General features: G+C 41.6%; 1 protein-coding gene across 3 annotated transcripts in view; it reads right to left on the reverse strand.

The window, feature by feature from the left end:
* The window catches only part of ZNF354C (zinc finger protein 354C), a 50,863-nt gene extending 39,997 nt beyond the window's left edge, over positions 1-10,866 (reverse strand). For 2 of the 3 annotated variants that reach the window (XM_055539598.1, XM_055539588.1), the window contains exons 1-2: positions 10,500-10,866; positions 8,362-8,449 (exon numbers count right to left, since the gene is read on the reverse strand). In XM_055539598.1, coding sequence (XP_055395573.1) covers positions 8,362-8,449; positions 10,500-10,579 — 168 coding nt within the window. In that variant the 5' untranslated portion in view covers positions 10,580-10,866. The remainder of the gene's footprint in view (positions 1-8,361; positions 8,450-10,499) is intronic. The other variant, XM_055539609.1, reaches the window with a different exon arrangement.
* Positions 10,867-12,657: the final 1,791 nt, after the last annotated feature.

The raw sequence follows: 12,657 nt of genomic DNA on the forward strand, positions 1-12,657 counted from the left end.
CAAGTCAAGAAGCAACAGCTACAACCTGACCTGGAACAACGGACTGGTTCCAAATGGGGAAACGGTCACTCAGTCGTGTCTGACTCTTTGTGACCCCACGGACTGCAGCTTGCCAGGCTTCCCTGTCCATCACCAACTCCCAGAGCCTACTCAAATTCATGTCCATCAAGTCTGTGATGCCATCCAACCATCTCATCCTCTGTTGGCCCCTTCTCCTCCCACCTTCAATCTTTCCCAGAATCAGGGTCTTTTCCAAGGAATTAGTTCTGCGCATCAGGTGGCCAAAGTATTGGAGCTTCAGCATCAGTCCTTCCAATGTATATTCAGGGCTGATTTCCTTTAGGATTAACTGGTTGGATCTCCTTGCAGTCCAAGAGACTCTCAAGAGTCTTCTCTAACACCACAGTTCAAAAGCATCAATTCTTTGGCACTCAGCTTTCATTACAGTCCAACTCTCACATCCATACAGGACTACTGGAAAAACCATAGCTGTGACTAGTCGGAACTCTGTTAGCAAAGTAATGTCTCTGCTTTTGAATATGCTGTCTAGGTTGGTTATAACTTTCCTTCCAAGGAGCAAGTGTCTTTTAATTTCATGGTTGCAGTCACCATCTGCAGTGATTTTGGAGCCCAAGAAAATAAAGTGTGTCGCTGTTTCTATTGTTTCCCCATCTATTTGCCATGACATGATAGGACTGGATGCCATGATCTTAGTTTTCTGAATGTTGAGTTTTAAACCAACTTTTTCACTCAACTCTTTCACTTTCATCAAGAGGCTCTTTAGCTCTTCTTCGCTTTCTGCCATAAGGGTGGTGTCATCTGCATATCTGAGGGTATTGATATTTCTCCCGTCAATCTTGATTCCAGCTTGTGCTTCATCCAGCCTGGCATTTTGCATGATATACTCTGCACATAAGTTAAATAAGCAGGGTGACAATATACAGCCTTGACGTACTCCTCTCCCAATTTGGACCAGTCTGTTGTTCCATGTCAAGTTCTAACTGTTAGAAATTGGGAAAAGAGTACATCAAAGGAGTACACCCTGCTTATTTAAGTTATATGCAGAATATATCATGTGAAATGCTGGGCTGGATGAATCCCAAGCTGGAATCAAGATTACCAGGAGAAATATCAAAACCTCAGATGTGCAGATCATACCACTCCAATGGCAGAAAGTGAAGAGGGCCTAAAGAGTCTCTGAATAAGGGTGAAAGAAGAGAGTGAAAAAGCTGGCTTAAAACTCAACATTCAGAAAACTAAGATCATGGCACCCAATCTCATCCCTTCATGGCAAATATAAGGGTAAAAAATGGAACCAGTGACAGATTTTATTTTCTTGGGTTCCAAAATCACTGCAGACAGTGACTGCAGCCATAAAATTAAAAGATGCTTGCTCCTTGGAAGGAAAGCTATCATAAATGTAAATAGCATATTAGAAAGCAGAGACATTGCTTTGCTGACAAAGGTCCATATAGTCAAAGCTATGGTTTTTCCAATAGTTATGTACAGATGTGAGAGTTGGACCATAAAAATGTCTTGAGTGTTGAAGAACTGATGCTTTCAAACTGTGGTGCTGGTGAAGGTTCTTGAGAGTCCCTTGGACCACAAGATCAAACCAGTCAATCCTAAAGGAAATCAGTCCTGAATATTCACTGGAAGGACTGATGTTGAAGCTGAAACTCCAACACTTTGGCCACCTGATACATAGAGCCGACTCATTTGAAAAGACCCTAATGGTGAGAAAGATTGAAGGCAAAAGGAGAAGAGGGCAACAGAGAATGAGATGATTGGATGGCATCACCTATTCAATGGACATGTATTTGAGCAAACTCCAGGAGTTAATAGAGGACAGAGGAGCCTCCTGTGCTGCAGTTCACTGGATCACAAAGAACTGCACATGACTTAGCAAGTGAACAACAGCAAAAAACCATATCATATTCAAACACAGAAATCCAAAAATGAAGGAAAAATACATGTTACCTACAGAGGAACAAACACATGTTATCTAAGAATTACAGTGGATCTCATGAGAAACCACAGAAATATGAAGATAAATATTTAAAGTATTTAAAGAAAACACTAATCTACAATTCCATATTCAGGGAAATCAAAGTGATGAAAAATACTTTCTCAGACAAAAAATTCATTACCAGCAGATCTGTCCTGCAAGAAAATGATGAAAGAAGTTCTTCAGGGAGAAAGAAAATAACACAGATCAGAAATGTGAATCTACATTAAGGAAGAGTGACAAAGAAGGAATAAATCAAGATATTTTTCTTATTCTTAATTGATCTAAAAGATAGCTGTTTAATTAAAGTAATAATAACAATGAATTTGGTGATTATATTAAGTGATGAGTAAAATGACTGACAATAATGCCATAAGAGATGGGTGGGAAGAATTGGGATTACTCTGTTAACAAGGTATTTGTAGTACGTAGGAAGTATTATTCAAAGGTAGACTCACAATTAGTGGTAATTTATACTGCAAACTGCAGGACAATCATTTATTTAAAAAAAAAAAAAAGAAGTATTACTGATATGTAGAGACAGTACAAAGATCTGTGTTGCCAGTGGTTTGGAGTGGGGCAGAGGAAGATTGTTGAATAGGTGGAGTAAAGAGAAATTTTTTGGACAGTGAAACTATTCTGTATAATATTGTAATGGTGGCTATAAGACACAATGCATTTTTCAAAACTCATAGAAATTTACAACACAAAGAGTGAAATTTAATGTATGCAAATTTTAAAAAGTCATTTAGGATGTTGGGGGATCCCAGGATGGAACAGAGAATCTGAGAGAACCATCTAAACATAATCAAATGTATGACATAACCTAATGGAGGAAGTGGTACAAATGATGCCGACTTTCTTAACTCTGGAAATGAGTGGGGGCTGTAAGACAAAAGGAACTGTACATAAGTATTGTACTCTAGTCGATAAAGAAGTTTTTTTCGGTAAAGTAGTTTTTTGTTGTTGTTCGGTTGCTGAGTTGTCTATGACTCTTTGCAACTCCAAGGACTGTAGCACTCCAGGCTCCTCTGTCTTTCCAATGAATATTCAGGGTTGATTTCCTTTGGGATTGACTGGTTTGATCTCCTTGCAGTCCAAGAGACTCTCAAGAGTCTTCCCCAACACCGCAGTTCAAGAGAATCAATTCTTTGGCACTCAGCTTTCTTTATTGGTCCAACTCTCACATCCATTCATGACTACTGGAAAAACCATAGCTTTGACTATATGGACCTTTGCCAACAAAGTGATGTCTATTTTTTACACATATAGACTGGAATTGAATGGTTAAAGTCAAAGGATGGCAGATGGTGGGAGCTATGTTTCTCACTGTTGTTGGAATGGGAGGTTAGAGGTAAGGAAGGGGAGCAGGCTAGAAAGATCCCCATGGTAATAAATTAAAGTTGGAGATATCAGTATGAACTAATACATAGCTTAACACAGATACAAATGGTTACATATAGAAATGTACACACATACACAAAACACAGATGGTTACATATAAAAATACACACACACACACACACAGAGGTTAGTATACACGTATATTTCCTTGTCAGCTAAGAGAATCTAAAAGCAAAGACACGCCAGTAGCAATGAGTAAACCTAAGGCCCAGATCTTGTTTTTTAATATTATTCTCCAAGAAAAAGAACTAAGGCTACTAGAGAAGTAGCTGATTTTGATACTGGGAAGCCTAGAGCATCTTATAGTACCCAACGTAAGGAAGTGCTCCAAAAGCAAAACAAAAAAAGTATATATTGATAGTGGTATGTCAAAGGGACAGAGTAAAAAGTGAAAGAGCTCCTACTGGCCAAAGATGGAACAATTTGAGCAAACAAAATAAAGCAGTTCTAGATTATAACCTAAAATATAAAATAAAAATCTGAAAATCCATATTGATATAAATGGGGAAGACGTGACATTCCTCCATTTAGAATTCCAGATAATTTATGTAGATTCTCTACCCTCAAGGAGATGGAACATACCCCCTCCTCCTTATATGTGGGCTGCACATAGTGACTTCTGTTCAAAGAGGACAGTGTGGGAAGATGGAAAAAGAAAGTTTGCTATAGAGAAACCTGGCAAAAATACCTTAGTTAGGTGATTAGGTCAATATCAACAATGATGAGTTATGTTATTAATATGTAGTTTTGATGATGTAATAAGAATTACACTTTACCTCTAATTCTCCCCAAAACCTCTAACTTCAGCCCTACATTAAGAAAAACATCAGACATACCATAACAGAGGAACATTCTACAAAACATCTATCTAACCAATACTTTTCAAAACTGTTACGGTCATCAAAAATGAGGAGAGGTGGGAAACTGAGAGCCAGGAGGAGCCTAAGGGAAATATGACAACTAAATGTAGTGTGGCATCCTGGATGGGATGGAACAGAAAAAGGACTCAGAGAAAAACTAAAGAAATCTGAATAAAGCATGGACTTTAGTTAATCACAGTGTATCAATACTGGCTCATTAACTACAATGAATATTTCATAATAATGCAAAATGTTAGTAACAGGGAAAACTGGGTACAGGGTGTATGTTAATTATGGTAGTATCTTTGCAATCTGAAACTATCCTGAAAAAAAATTTTTTAAATAGTGACAATAACAAAAACAAATATTGATTTATGGCCAAAAAAAGTTAACTGACAAACTATAAATCAATAGCACCGAGTCCTATGTACCTTTTTCCCACAGGATAAATTACAGGCTGCATGGAAGTAGAAGAGAATAAGGAATATTGGTAAAATCTGGAAATATCCTGCTTTTTCCAAAAATTATGTTTGTTTGCTATTTGATTTTTCTAACAGACAGCAGAGAGAAATTCACCTTTTATGACCCTTAATGAAGAAAGAAGTTGAAATTGAGTATTACTACTGAACTGGTTCAAAGGAAGTAATGAGATCTGTAATTGGGTCACTTCGGCTCTAAGAGACTTAATCAAAAGGGTTATATACTAAATTACTGGTCCACAGTTTGCATCTCCACTGGTTCTGCATTGCAAACATACTACTCTACATCTTCCTTTAGCCAAAATCAAGTAAGTCTCTCCAGCTTGGGAGTGTGGGAAAGCTCAGACAGTGGAAGTCCTACCTCTTGACAGAGGGTAGCCCAGGTTACTGCTGGGTTTTGCTTTGCAGTGCATTGTGCTGATTTTATATTCTGGTTTCTGGAAACATCCATCTTCTTGTAACTAAAGAATCGAAGTAAAGTCTAGCCTAGAGATTTCAGGACCAAATCTGGCAGATCCTAAAATAATGCTGTTACTAACAATAGTGACAGCTAGCATTTATTGAGATTTAATCTGTACCATGAGCTGCTCTTAATACTTTACATAATACTTTTTCAGAGCATGTTAACTGTATAGACTGTCTTGTCTGGGTTCAAAAGTCAGCTGTACTACTGTGAGATCTCTTCAGGAAAATTAGAGATACCAAGGGAACATTTCATGCAAAGATGGGCACAATAAAGGACAGAAATGGTATGGACCTAACAGAAGCAGAAGATATTAAGAAGAGGTGGCAAGAATACACAGAAGAACTATACAAAAAAAGATCTTCATGACCCAGATAATCATGATGGTGTGATCACTCACCTAGAGCCAGACATCTTGGAGTGTGAAGTCAAGTGGGCCTTAGGAAGCATAACTACAAACCAAGCTAGTGGAGGTGATGGAATTTCAGGTGAGCTATTTCAAATCCTAAAAGATGATCTTGGGAAAGTGCTGCTCTCAATATGTCCACAAATTTGGAAAACTCAGCAGTGGCCACAGGACTGGAAAAGGTCAGTTTTCATTCCAATCCCAAAGGCAGTGCCAAAGAATGTTCAAACTACCGCACAATTGCATTCATCTCACATGTTAGCAAAGTAATGCTTAAAATTCTCCAAGCCAGGCACAACAGTACGTGAACCAAGAACTTCCAGATGTTCAAGTTAGATTTAGAAAAGGCAGAGAAATCATAGATCAAATTGCCAACATCCATTGGATCATAGAAAAAGCAAGAGAGTTCCAGAAAAACATCTACTTCTGCTTCATTGACTACACCAAAGCCTTTGACTGTGCATCACAACAAACTGTGGAAAATTCTTCAAGAGATGGGAATACCGGATGACCTTACCGGCCTCCTGAGAAACCTGTATGCAGGTCAAGAAGTAACAGCTAGAACTGGATATGGAACAACGGACTGGTTCAAAATTGGGAAAGGAGTATGTCAGGGCTGTATACTGTCATCCTGCTTATTTAACTTATATGCAGAATACATCATGTGAAATGCCAGGCTGGATGAAGCACAAGCTGGAATCAAGATTGTAGGGAGAAATATCAATAACCTTAGTTATGCAAATGACACCACCCTTATAGCAGAAAGTGAAGAGGAACTAAAGAGCCTCTTGATGAAGTGGACAGTGGAGAGTGAAAAAGTTGGCTTAAAACTCAGCATTCAAAAAATGAAGATCATGGCATCCAGTCTCATCACTTCATGGCAAATAGATGGGGAAACAATGGAAACAGTGACACACTTTATTTTCTTGGGCTCCAAGATCACTGCAGATGGTGACTGCAGCCATGAAATTAAAAGACACTTGCTTCTTGGAAGAAAAGCTATGACAAACCTAGACAGTATATTAAAAAGCAGAAACATTACTTTGCCGACAAAGGTCCATCTAGTCAAAGCTATGCTTTTTCCAGTAGTCATGTATGGATGTGAGAGTTGGACCATAAAGAAAACTGAATGCCGAAGAGCTGATGCTTTTGAACTGTACTGTTTTGGAAGACTCTTAAGAGTCCCTTGGATTGCAAGGAGATCAAACCAGTCAATCCCAAAGGAAATCAATCCTGAGTATTCATTGGAAGTACTGAGGCTGAAGCTGAAGCTCCAATACTTTGGCTACCTAATGTCAAGAGCCGACTCACTAGCAAAGACCCTGATGCTGGGAAAGACTGAAGGCAGAAGGAGACAGGGACGACAGAGGATGAGATGGTTCGATAGCATCACTGACTCTATGGACATGTTTGAGCAAGCCCCAGCAGATGGTGAAGGACAGGGAAACCTGGCATGCTGCAGTCCATGGGGTTGCAAAGAGTTGAACATGACTGAGCAACTGAACAACAAAACTGTGATTAAGTTAATTGCTTCTCTGTGCCCCAGTTTCCCCATCTGTAAAATGCAGATATTAGCAGTCCTCTATTAGCAAGTTTAAACGAGGCATGTATATTACTAACCACACTTACATATGAGGAAATAAGCACAGAGGGAGAAATTAATTTTATTTCATCACATTCTTAGTCCGCATGTGAACTCATAAAATCAACTTCCAGAGTCCACATTTTCAAACTGTGGGCTGCTACTACTTTTTAGAAAAGCAGCCAGTGACAAACAAGGGAAGAAAGTTGGTGTTGGGAGAATAACAGAATTTCCATGTAGAAATATTTCATACGAGTTTGGGAATGACAGACTGGATCTTTAGGAAAAAGTTCAGGTCTGAGGAGAGAGAGTCAATAAAGATCCTGAGAAAAAAAGAGAGTTAAATAATGAAAAGAGATCTCGAAAGGACCAAGAAACAAGAGCCGGAGGGGGATCTGAAATAGCAGGGAAAAAAACAAAAGAGAAGGAGATAGAGGCACCCAATGGACGAGAGGGATATGAGATGGCTTAGCATCACAGTTGCACAAGGCAGAGAAAGTGCCAAGAAAGAGGGAGTCCTTTGTCCTCCCCAGTGTCAGCCTGAGAGCCCAGGTCAAGTTCAGTTCCTTCTGTGATGCCCACCAGGTGTCAGTCCTAACCTTCAGTATCAGCTCAAAATAACTCCACTTCTCCAATCTCTTCCCTGAATTTTCTTGGGCATTTGGTCATTTCCTAAGATCAGTACCAAACTCCCTGAGGACAGAAATAACACCTCTCCTCTCTATATCCCCTCTGTATCCCCCGTGACACGCACAGCACCCTGTACACTGTCAGTGCTCAACAATGCCTACTGAGCGTGTCTCTTGGCCCTTCCATGGCTTTGCTCCAGTGACACCCTATCACCGGTGACGATAAAGACTGCCTATACCCCTGCTCTTCACCAAGCACCTATCCTATCTGGAAGCCTATGTTCAGAGCCGACTCAATCCCTGCTCATGAAGTGAGTTTGGGTGTGAATTAAGAGTGACCTCTGTCTAGGGACAGAGGATGCACATTCCTCAGCAACCCCTTGGTAAGTCCAGGATCATGGGAAAAACCATCAGACTCTAGATTCACCATAGTTTTCACTGGAAAGCAAAGTAGCTGGACAAAGAATGGAAATATATCCACCATCTCTGAACACAGTGGGAAATTCATGGAAAAGACAAAATGTACTTACTGTCACCTGAGCAGGCAGCAAATCCAAGGCCATTCTTTCCTTCTCAGTTTTCCTGTCAAGGGAGAGCAGAGTGCTTGACAAGGTAGATCTGCAAAGAAAAAAGGTGTCATGAAGAACTCTGGTGTCAAAGCATGGCTTGGAAAAAGGAAGTTACAACTACCCATAATGTCTATTAGGACCGAACAAAGTCATGCCATATAAATGACACAAACCAAGTTTAAAAGTGTGCCTGCTGCTGCTGCTGCTAAGTCGCTTCAGTCGTGTCCGACTCTGTGCGTCCCCATAGACAGCAGCCCACCAGGCTCCCCCGTCCCTGGGATTCTCCAGGCAAGAACACTGGAGTGGGTTGCCATTTCCTTCTCCAATGCATGAAAGGGAAAAGTGAAAGTGAAGTCGCTCAGTCATGTCTGACCTTCGCGACCCCATAGACTGCGGCCTACCAGGCTGCTCTGTCCATGGGATCTTCCAGGCAAGAGTACTGGAGTGGGATGCCATTGCCTTCTCCGAAAAGTGTGCCTACTAAGCCAATTAAGTTCTAAGACAATTTGCCAACCTCCACCTCCACCTTGTATTAACCATACTTCTAATTTCCATATATAGATGCTTTTTAGCATCCACTGGGCTCTATTAGCTGTATCTAAGCAAATTGCGACTCATCACAGGCTTCTGGAGTCCTGAAGATAGTTTTCAACTATACATTCAAATGGTCACAGCGAATGTGAGTGTCCCAGACTGCCACTTTCAAACCTATCTAGCCAATCCTAAGCCTGTTTGCCTTGCTTCACCCTTTCCTTCCTGAAGAAACCACAATAAAGGAGTCTGCCCACACATGTCGTCTCTTTTTCTATGGAGTTGTTAGGGGAAGCACACTGACTGAAACCACCCATCCTGGCCAGGCACCATAGTAACCATTTGCATGAGTTGTTTTACAACAGGACGTCCTAGTAAGGAACAGGGAACTAATAAGCCTCCACCAACCAGAAGAGTTCGGGAAAGGTCAAAAGGAGACATTACCTGTCTGACCACCTCCCAGAATCCTTCTCTCTGGCATCCATCGTGGCTGAACAAGGTGTGCACCACCAGGAAGGACCCTGAGTCAGAATGATTGGCTAAGGACAACCCGGAAACTAATCCCATCACCATAAAACCCGAGACTGCAAGCCATGTGACAGAGCTGTTCTCCTGGGTTTCCTTACCCTACTGCTCTCCACCCGGGTGCCCTTTCCCAATAAAATCTCTTGCTTTGTCAGCACATGTGTCTCCTCGGACAATTCATTTCCGAGTGTTAGACAAGAGCCCAGTTTCGGGCCCTGGAAGGGGTCCCCCTTCCTTCAACAGGATGACCAATAGGTGCTCCTGAGTGGCTCTTTCCTGGACTGCTGTGTTCTTTCCAGGGAAGTGTCGCACATAATGCACACCAATTTGGATGCCACTCCTAAACACAAATTCCGCAAGTGCCACCTCTTTTAGCATCCACAGCTCCCCAAATCCTGTTCTTCATACACAAACCCCAACTGGGAAAGCCAGGTAAGAGACGTCGGCAGACCACTGTCAGAGAAGAGTGGTGGCCAAGGCTGCTGCACTAGCCACCTAAGTTTGCAGGAGGCTCTACAGGTACAGCACCTGGCATGAAAGCTCAACAAACCGAGTGTGCTGTGTACTGTCAGCCAGAGAAGGAAAGCTGCTGTACAAGTACCATAGTTACTCTACGATGCACATCTCCCCATCTTGAATCTTGCATGTATTATTTAATCCGCACAACCACTCTAAAAAGTATTGCTACCTCATATTACAGATGTGAGGGAGGCTGAGAACCAGGGAGTCTAGTGACCTTCCCCAAGAAACAAAACTGCTAAGTATACAGTAGAGGCAAAAAGGATCATGGTGGAGTCCAAGGCCCCAGTTAATGTGGCAAATTAGCTGTCCACCTGTGCCTCATTTTCTTCATCTGTAAAACAGGATCTACCTATTATCTGAGCTTGAAATGAATTCATTCATCCAAGGCGCCAGACTAGCACCTGGCACAGATGTCTCCAAAGGCATTGTTATTGTTGTTACTGTCTGTTTCATCAGAAATTTCTGAAAAGCCAGCCACAAAAGACTCCCACCAACAGCAGTCCCGGACGACCCCAACTCACCTGACGGGGCGCTCCCTCCCCGCGACTCTCCCTGGGGAGGGGTGGGAGTGGGGGCAGGGCAGCGACTCCCCTTGAAGCATCGCGGCCTGGGCCGTGCAGACCGCCTCCAGACCCACTCGGCCTCGGTATCTCCCTGGTGCCTGCGCGCAGCCCCGCCCGGCCGGCACACCTCCCAGCCCAGACCCGCACACGTGCTGGCTCTGACTGCCACCGGAAGATGCAACCGAGAGGATCTCAGTCCCTGGTAGGCCGCCCTAGCAAAGCCGGGATCACCCGCGCCACGAGCCCCGAGAAAGCCGCGAGCCCTCCTTGCAGCCCCGCAAACCCAGGAGAACTACGACTCCCGGCATGCCTATGGGCTCGCGCCTACTACACTTCCCAGGGGCGCCGCCGGCGCCGCCACTTCCCAGACGGGAAGGGTCTCCCTTCTGGGGAGCTGTTGGGCCTAGCTGTTAGTCTCCTGGGGTTGCAGTGCGAGGGGCCGTTCACGTTAACAGATAAGGCCGGTTATCTCCTCCAAAATGCTTCCTGCCTAAATCAGCTGCGTGACTTGTTTTGTTAGACAGGCAAAATCATTTGAATAAAAACCCTGAATTTTGACGCCTTTAAGGACAGTGCTACCTAGCTCCTACCAGCTAGTTTTGATTGTTTTTAATTATTTTAATGTGTACACGGAGGATAATGTATGAACAAGTATGTTTAAGCATAATGAAACTAACCCATATACTCAACATTCTGCTTCAAAAGAGAACTTGACCAGAATCTCAGAAGACCTGTCCATGATGTTCCTCATTTTTCTAAACTGTGTTAAGTATTTCCTGGCTTAGCCTGATTAGTACATCTCAAGCAGGTGCCCCTAAAACAATGTGCTTACTTTTGCAAGGTGTTCCATCTTTATGTAAATAGAATCTGCTATGTTTTTCTGTGACTTACACGCTGAATGTGACTTACATGCTAAACTTACTAGGTTCACCTATCTTCATATATGAAAAGTTTATTCATTTTCACTGTTGTATGATTGCATTATTCATTCATTTAACAAAGTATATTTAACACTTGTCTTGCACCTGGTTTTGTTGTAGATGCTAGAAATAAACCAGTAAATAAAACTGGCACAACCTCTGCATTCATGCAGCTTAAATTGTCAAGGGGAGAGAAAGCAGAAAAATAATAGCAAAAATAACTCAGCCATTAAAAAAAAAATGAAATAATGCCATTTGCAGCAAAATACATAGGCCTAAAGATTATCATACTAAGTGAAGTAAATCAGGCAGAGAAAGACAAGTATCATATGCTATCACTTATATGTGGTATCTAAAAAAGTGATACAAATGAATTTATTTACAAATCAGAAACAGATTCACAGACACAGAAAACAAATTTATGGTTACCAAGGGGAAAAGGGGTAGAGGAGGGATAAATTAGAATTTAGGGATTTTCAAATACAAACTACATAAAATAAAGAACAAGGTCCTACCGTGTAGTACAGGGAACTATATTCAATTCAATTCAATCTTGTAATAAACTATAAGGAAAAATAATCTGAAAAAGAATATGTATAGCTGCATAACTGAATCACTTTGCTGTACACCAGAAACTAACAAAACATTGTAAATCAACTCTATGTAAATAAAATAAATAAATTGTATGTATTTAGATACTGCCACATGCTAATAAGAACAAGAAAGGGGACCAGGACCCTTGATGAGAGCGATTTTACAATTTTACGCAAAGTGGTTAAGACATGTTTGACCGACAAGGTCAAACATTTGAAGAAGAACCTGCGGAAGATGAGAAGTGAGCCAAACTAAATATCTGGTGGAAAGCTTTCTGACAGACCAACAGGCAGATGCCCTATGGTAGGAGCATACCTGCCCTATTGAGGAGACAATGAGATTACAGTTGCAGAAACAGAAATAAGAAGACAGAGAAGCAGGAGATCAGAGGCAAGAGGACTAAATTTATTGGTCATTATGCCACTGGATTTGACTCTGAAAGAGAATGCTCTGGGCACTGCAGAGATAAACTCTTATGTCCATTTTTTTAGTGATCACTGACTGCTGTGCTGAGAGTAAACTAAAAGGTCAAAGGAAGAAGTAGAGCAACTAAGACTAGAAGGCTATTGTAGAAAATCTGTGAGGGAAGACAGGAATTTAGA

This window comes from Bubalus kerabau, chromosome 1 (assembly GCF_029407905.1).
Source record: "Bubalus kerabau isolate K-KA32 ecotype Philippines breed swamp buffalo chromosome 1, PCC_UOA_SB_1v2, whole genome shotgun sequence".
Classification (NCBI taxonomy): Eukaryota; Metazoa; Chordata; class Mammalia; order Artiodactyla; family Bovidae; genus Bubalus; species Bubalus kerabau.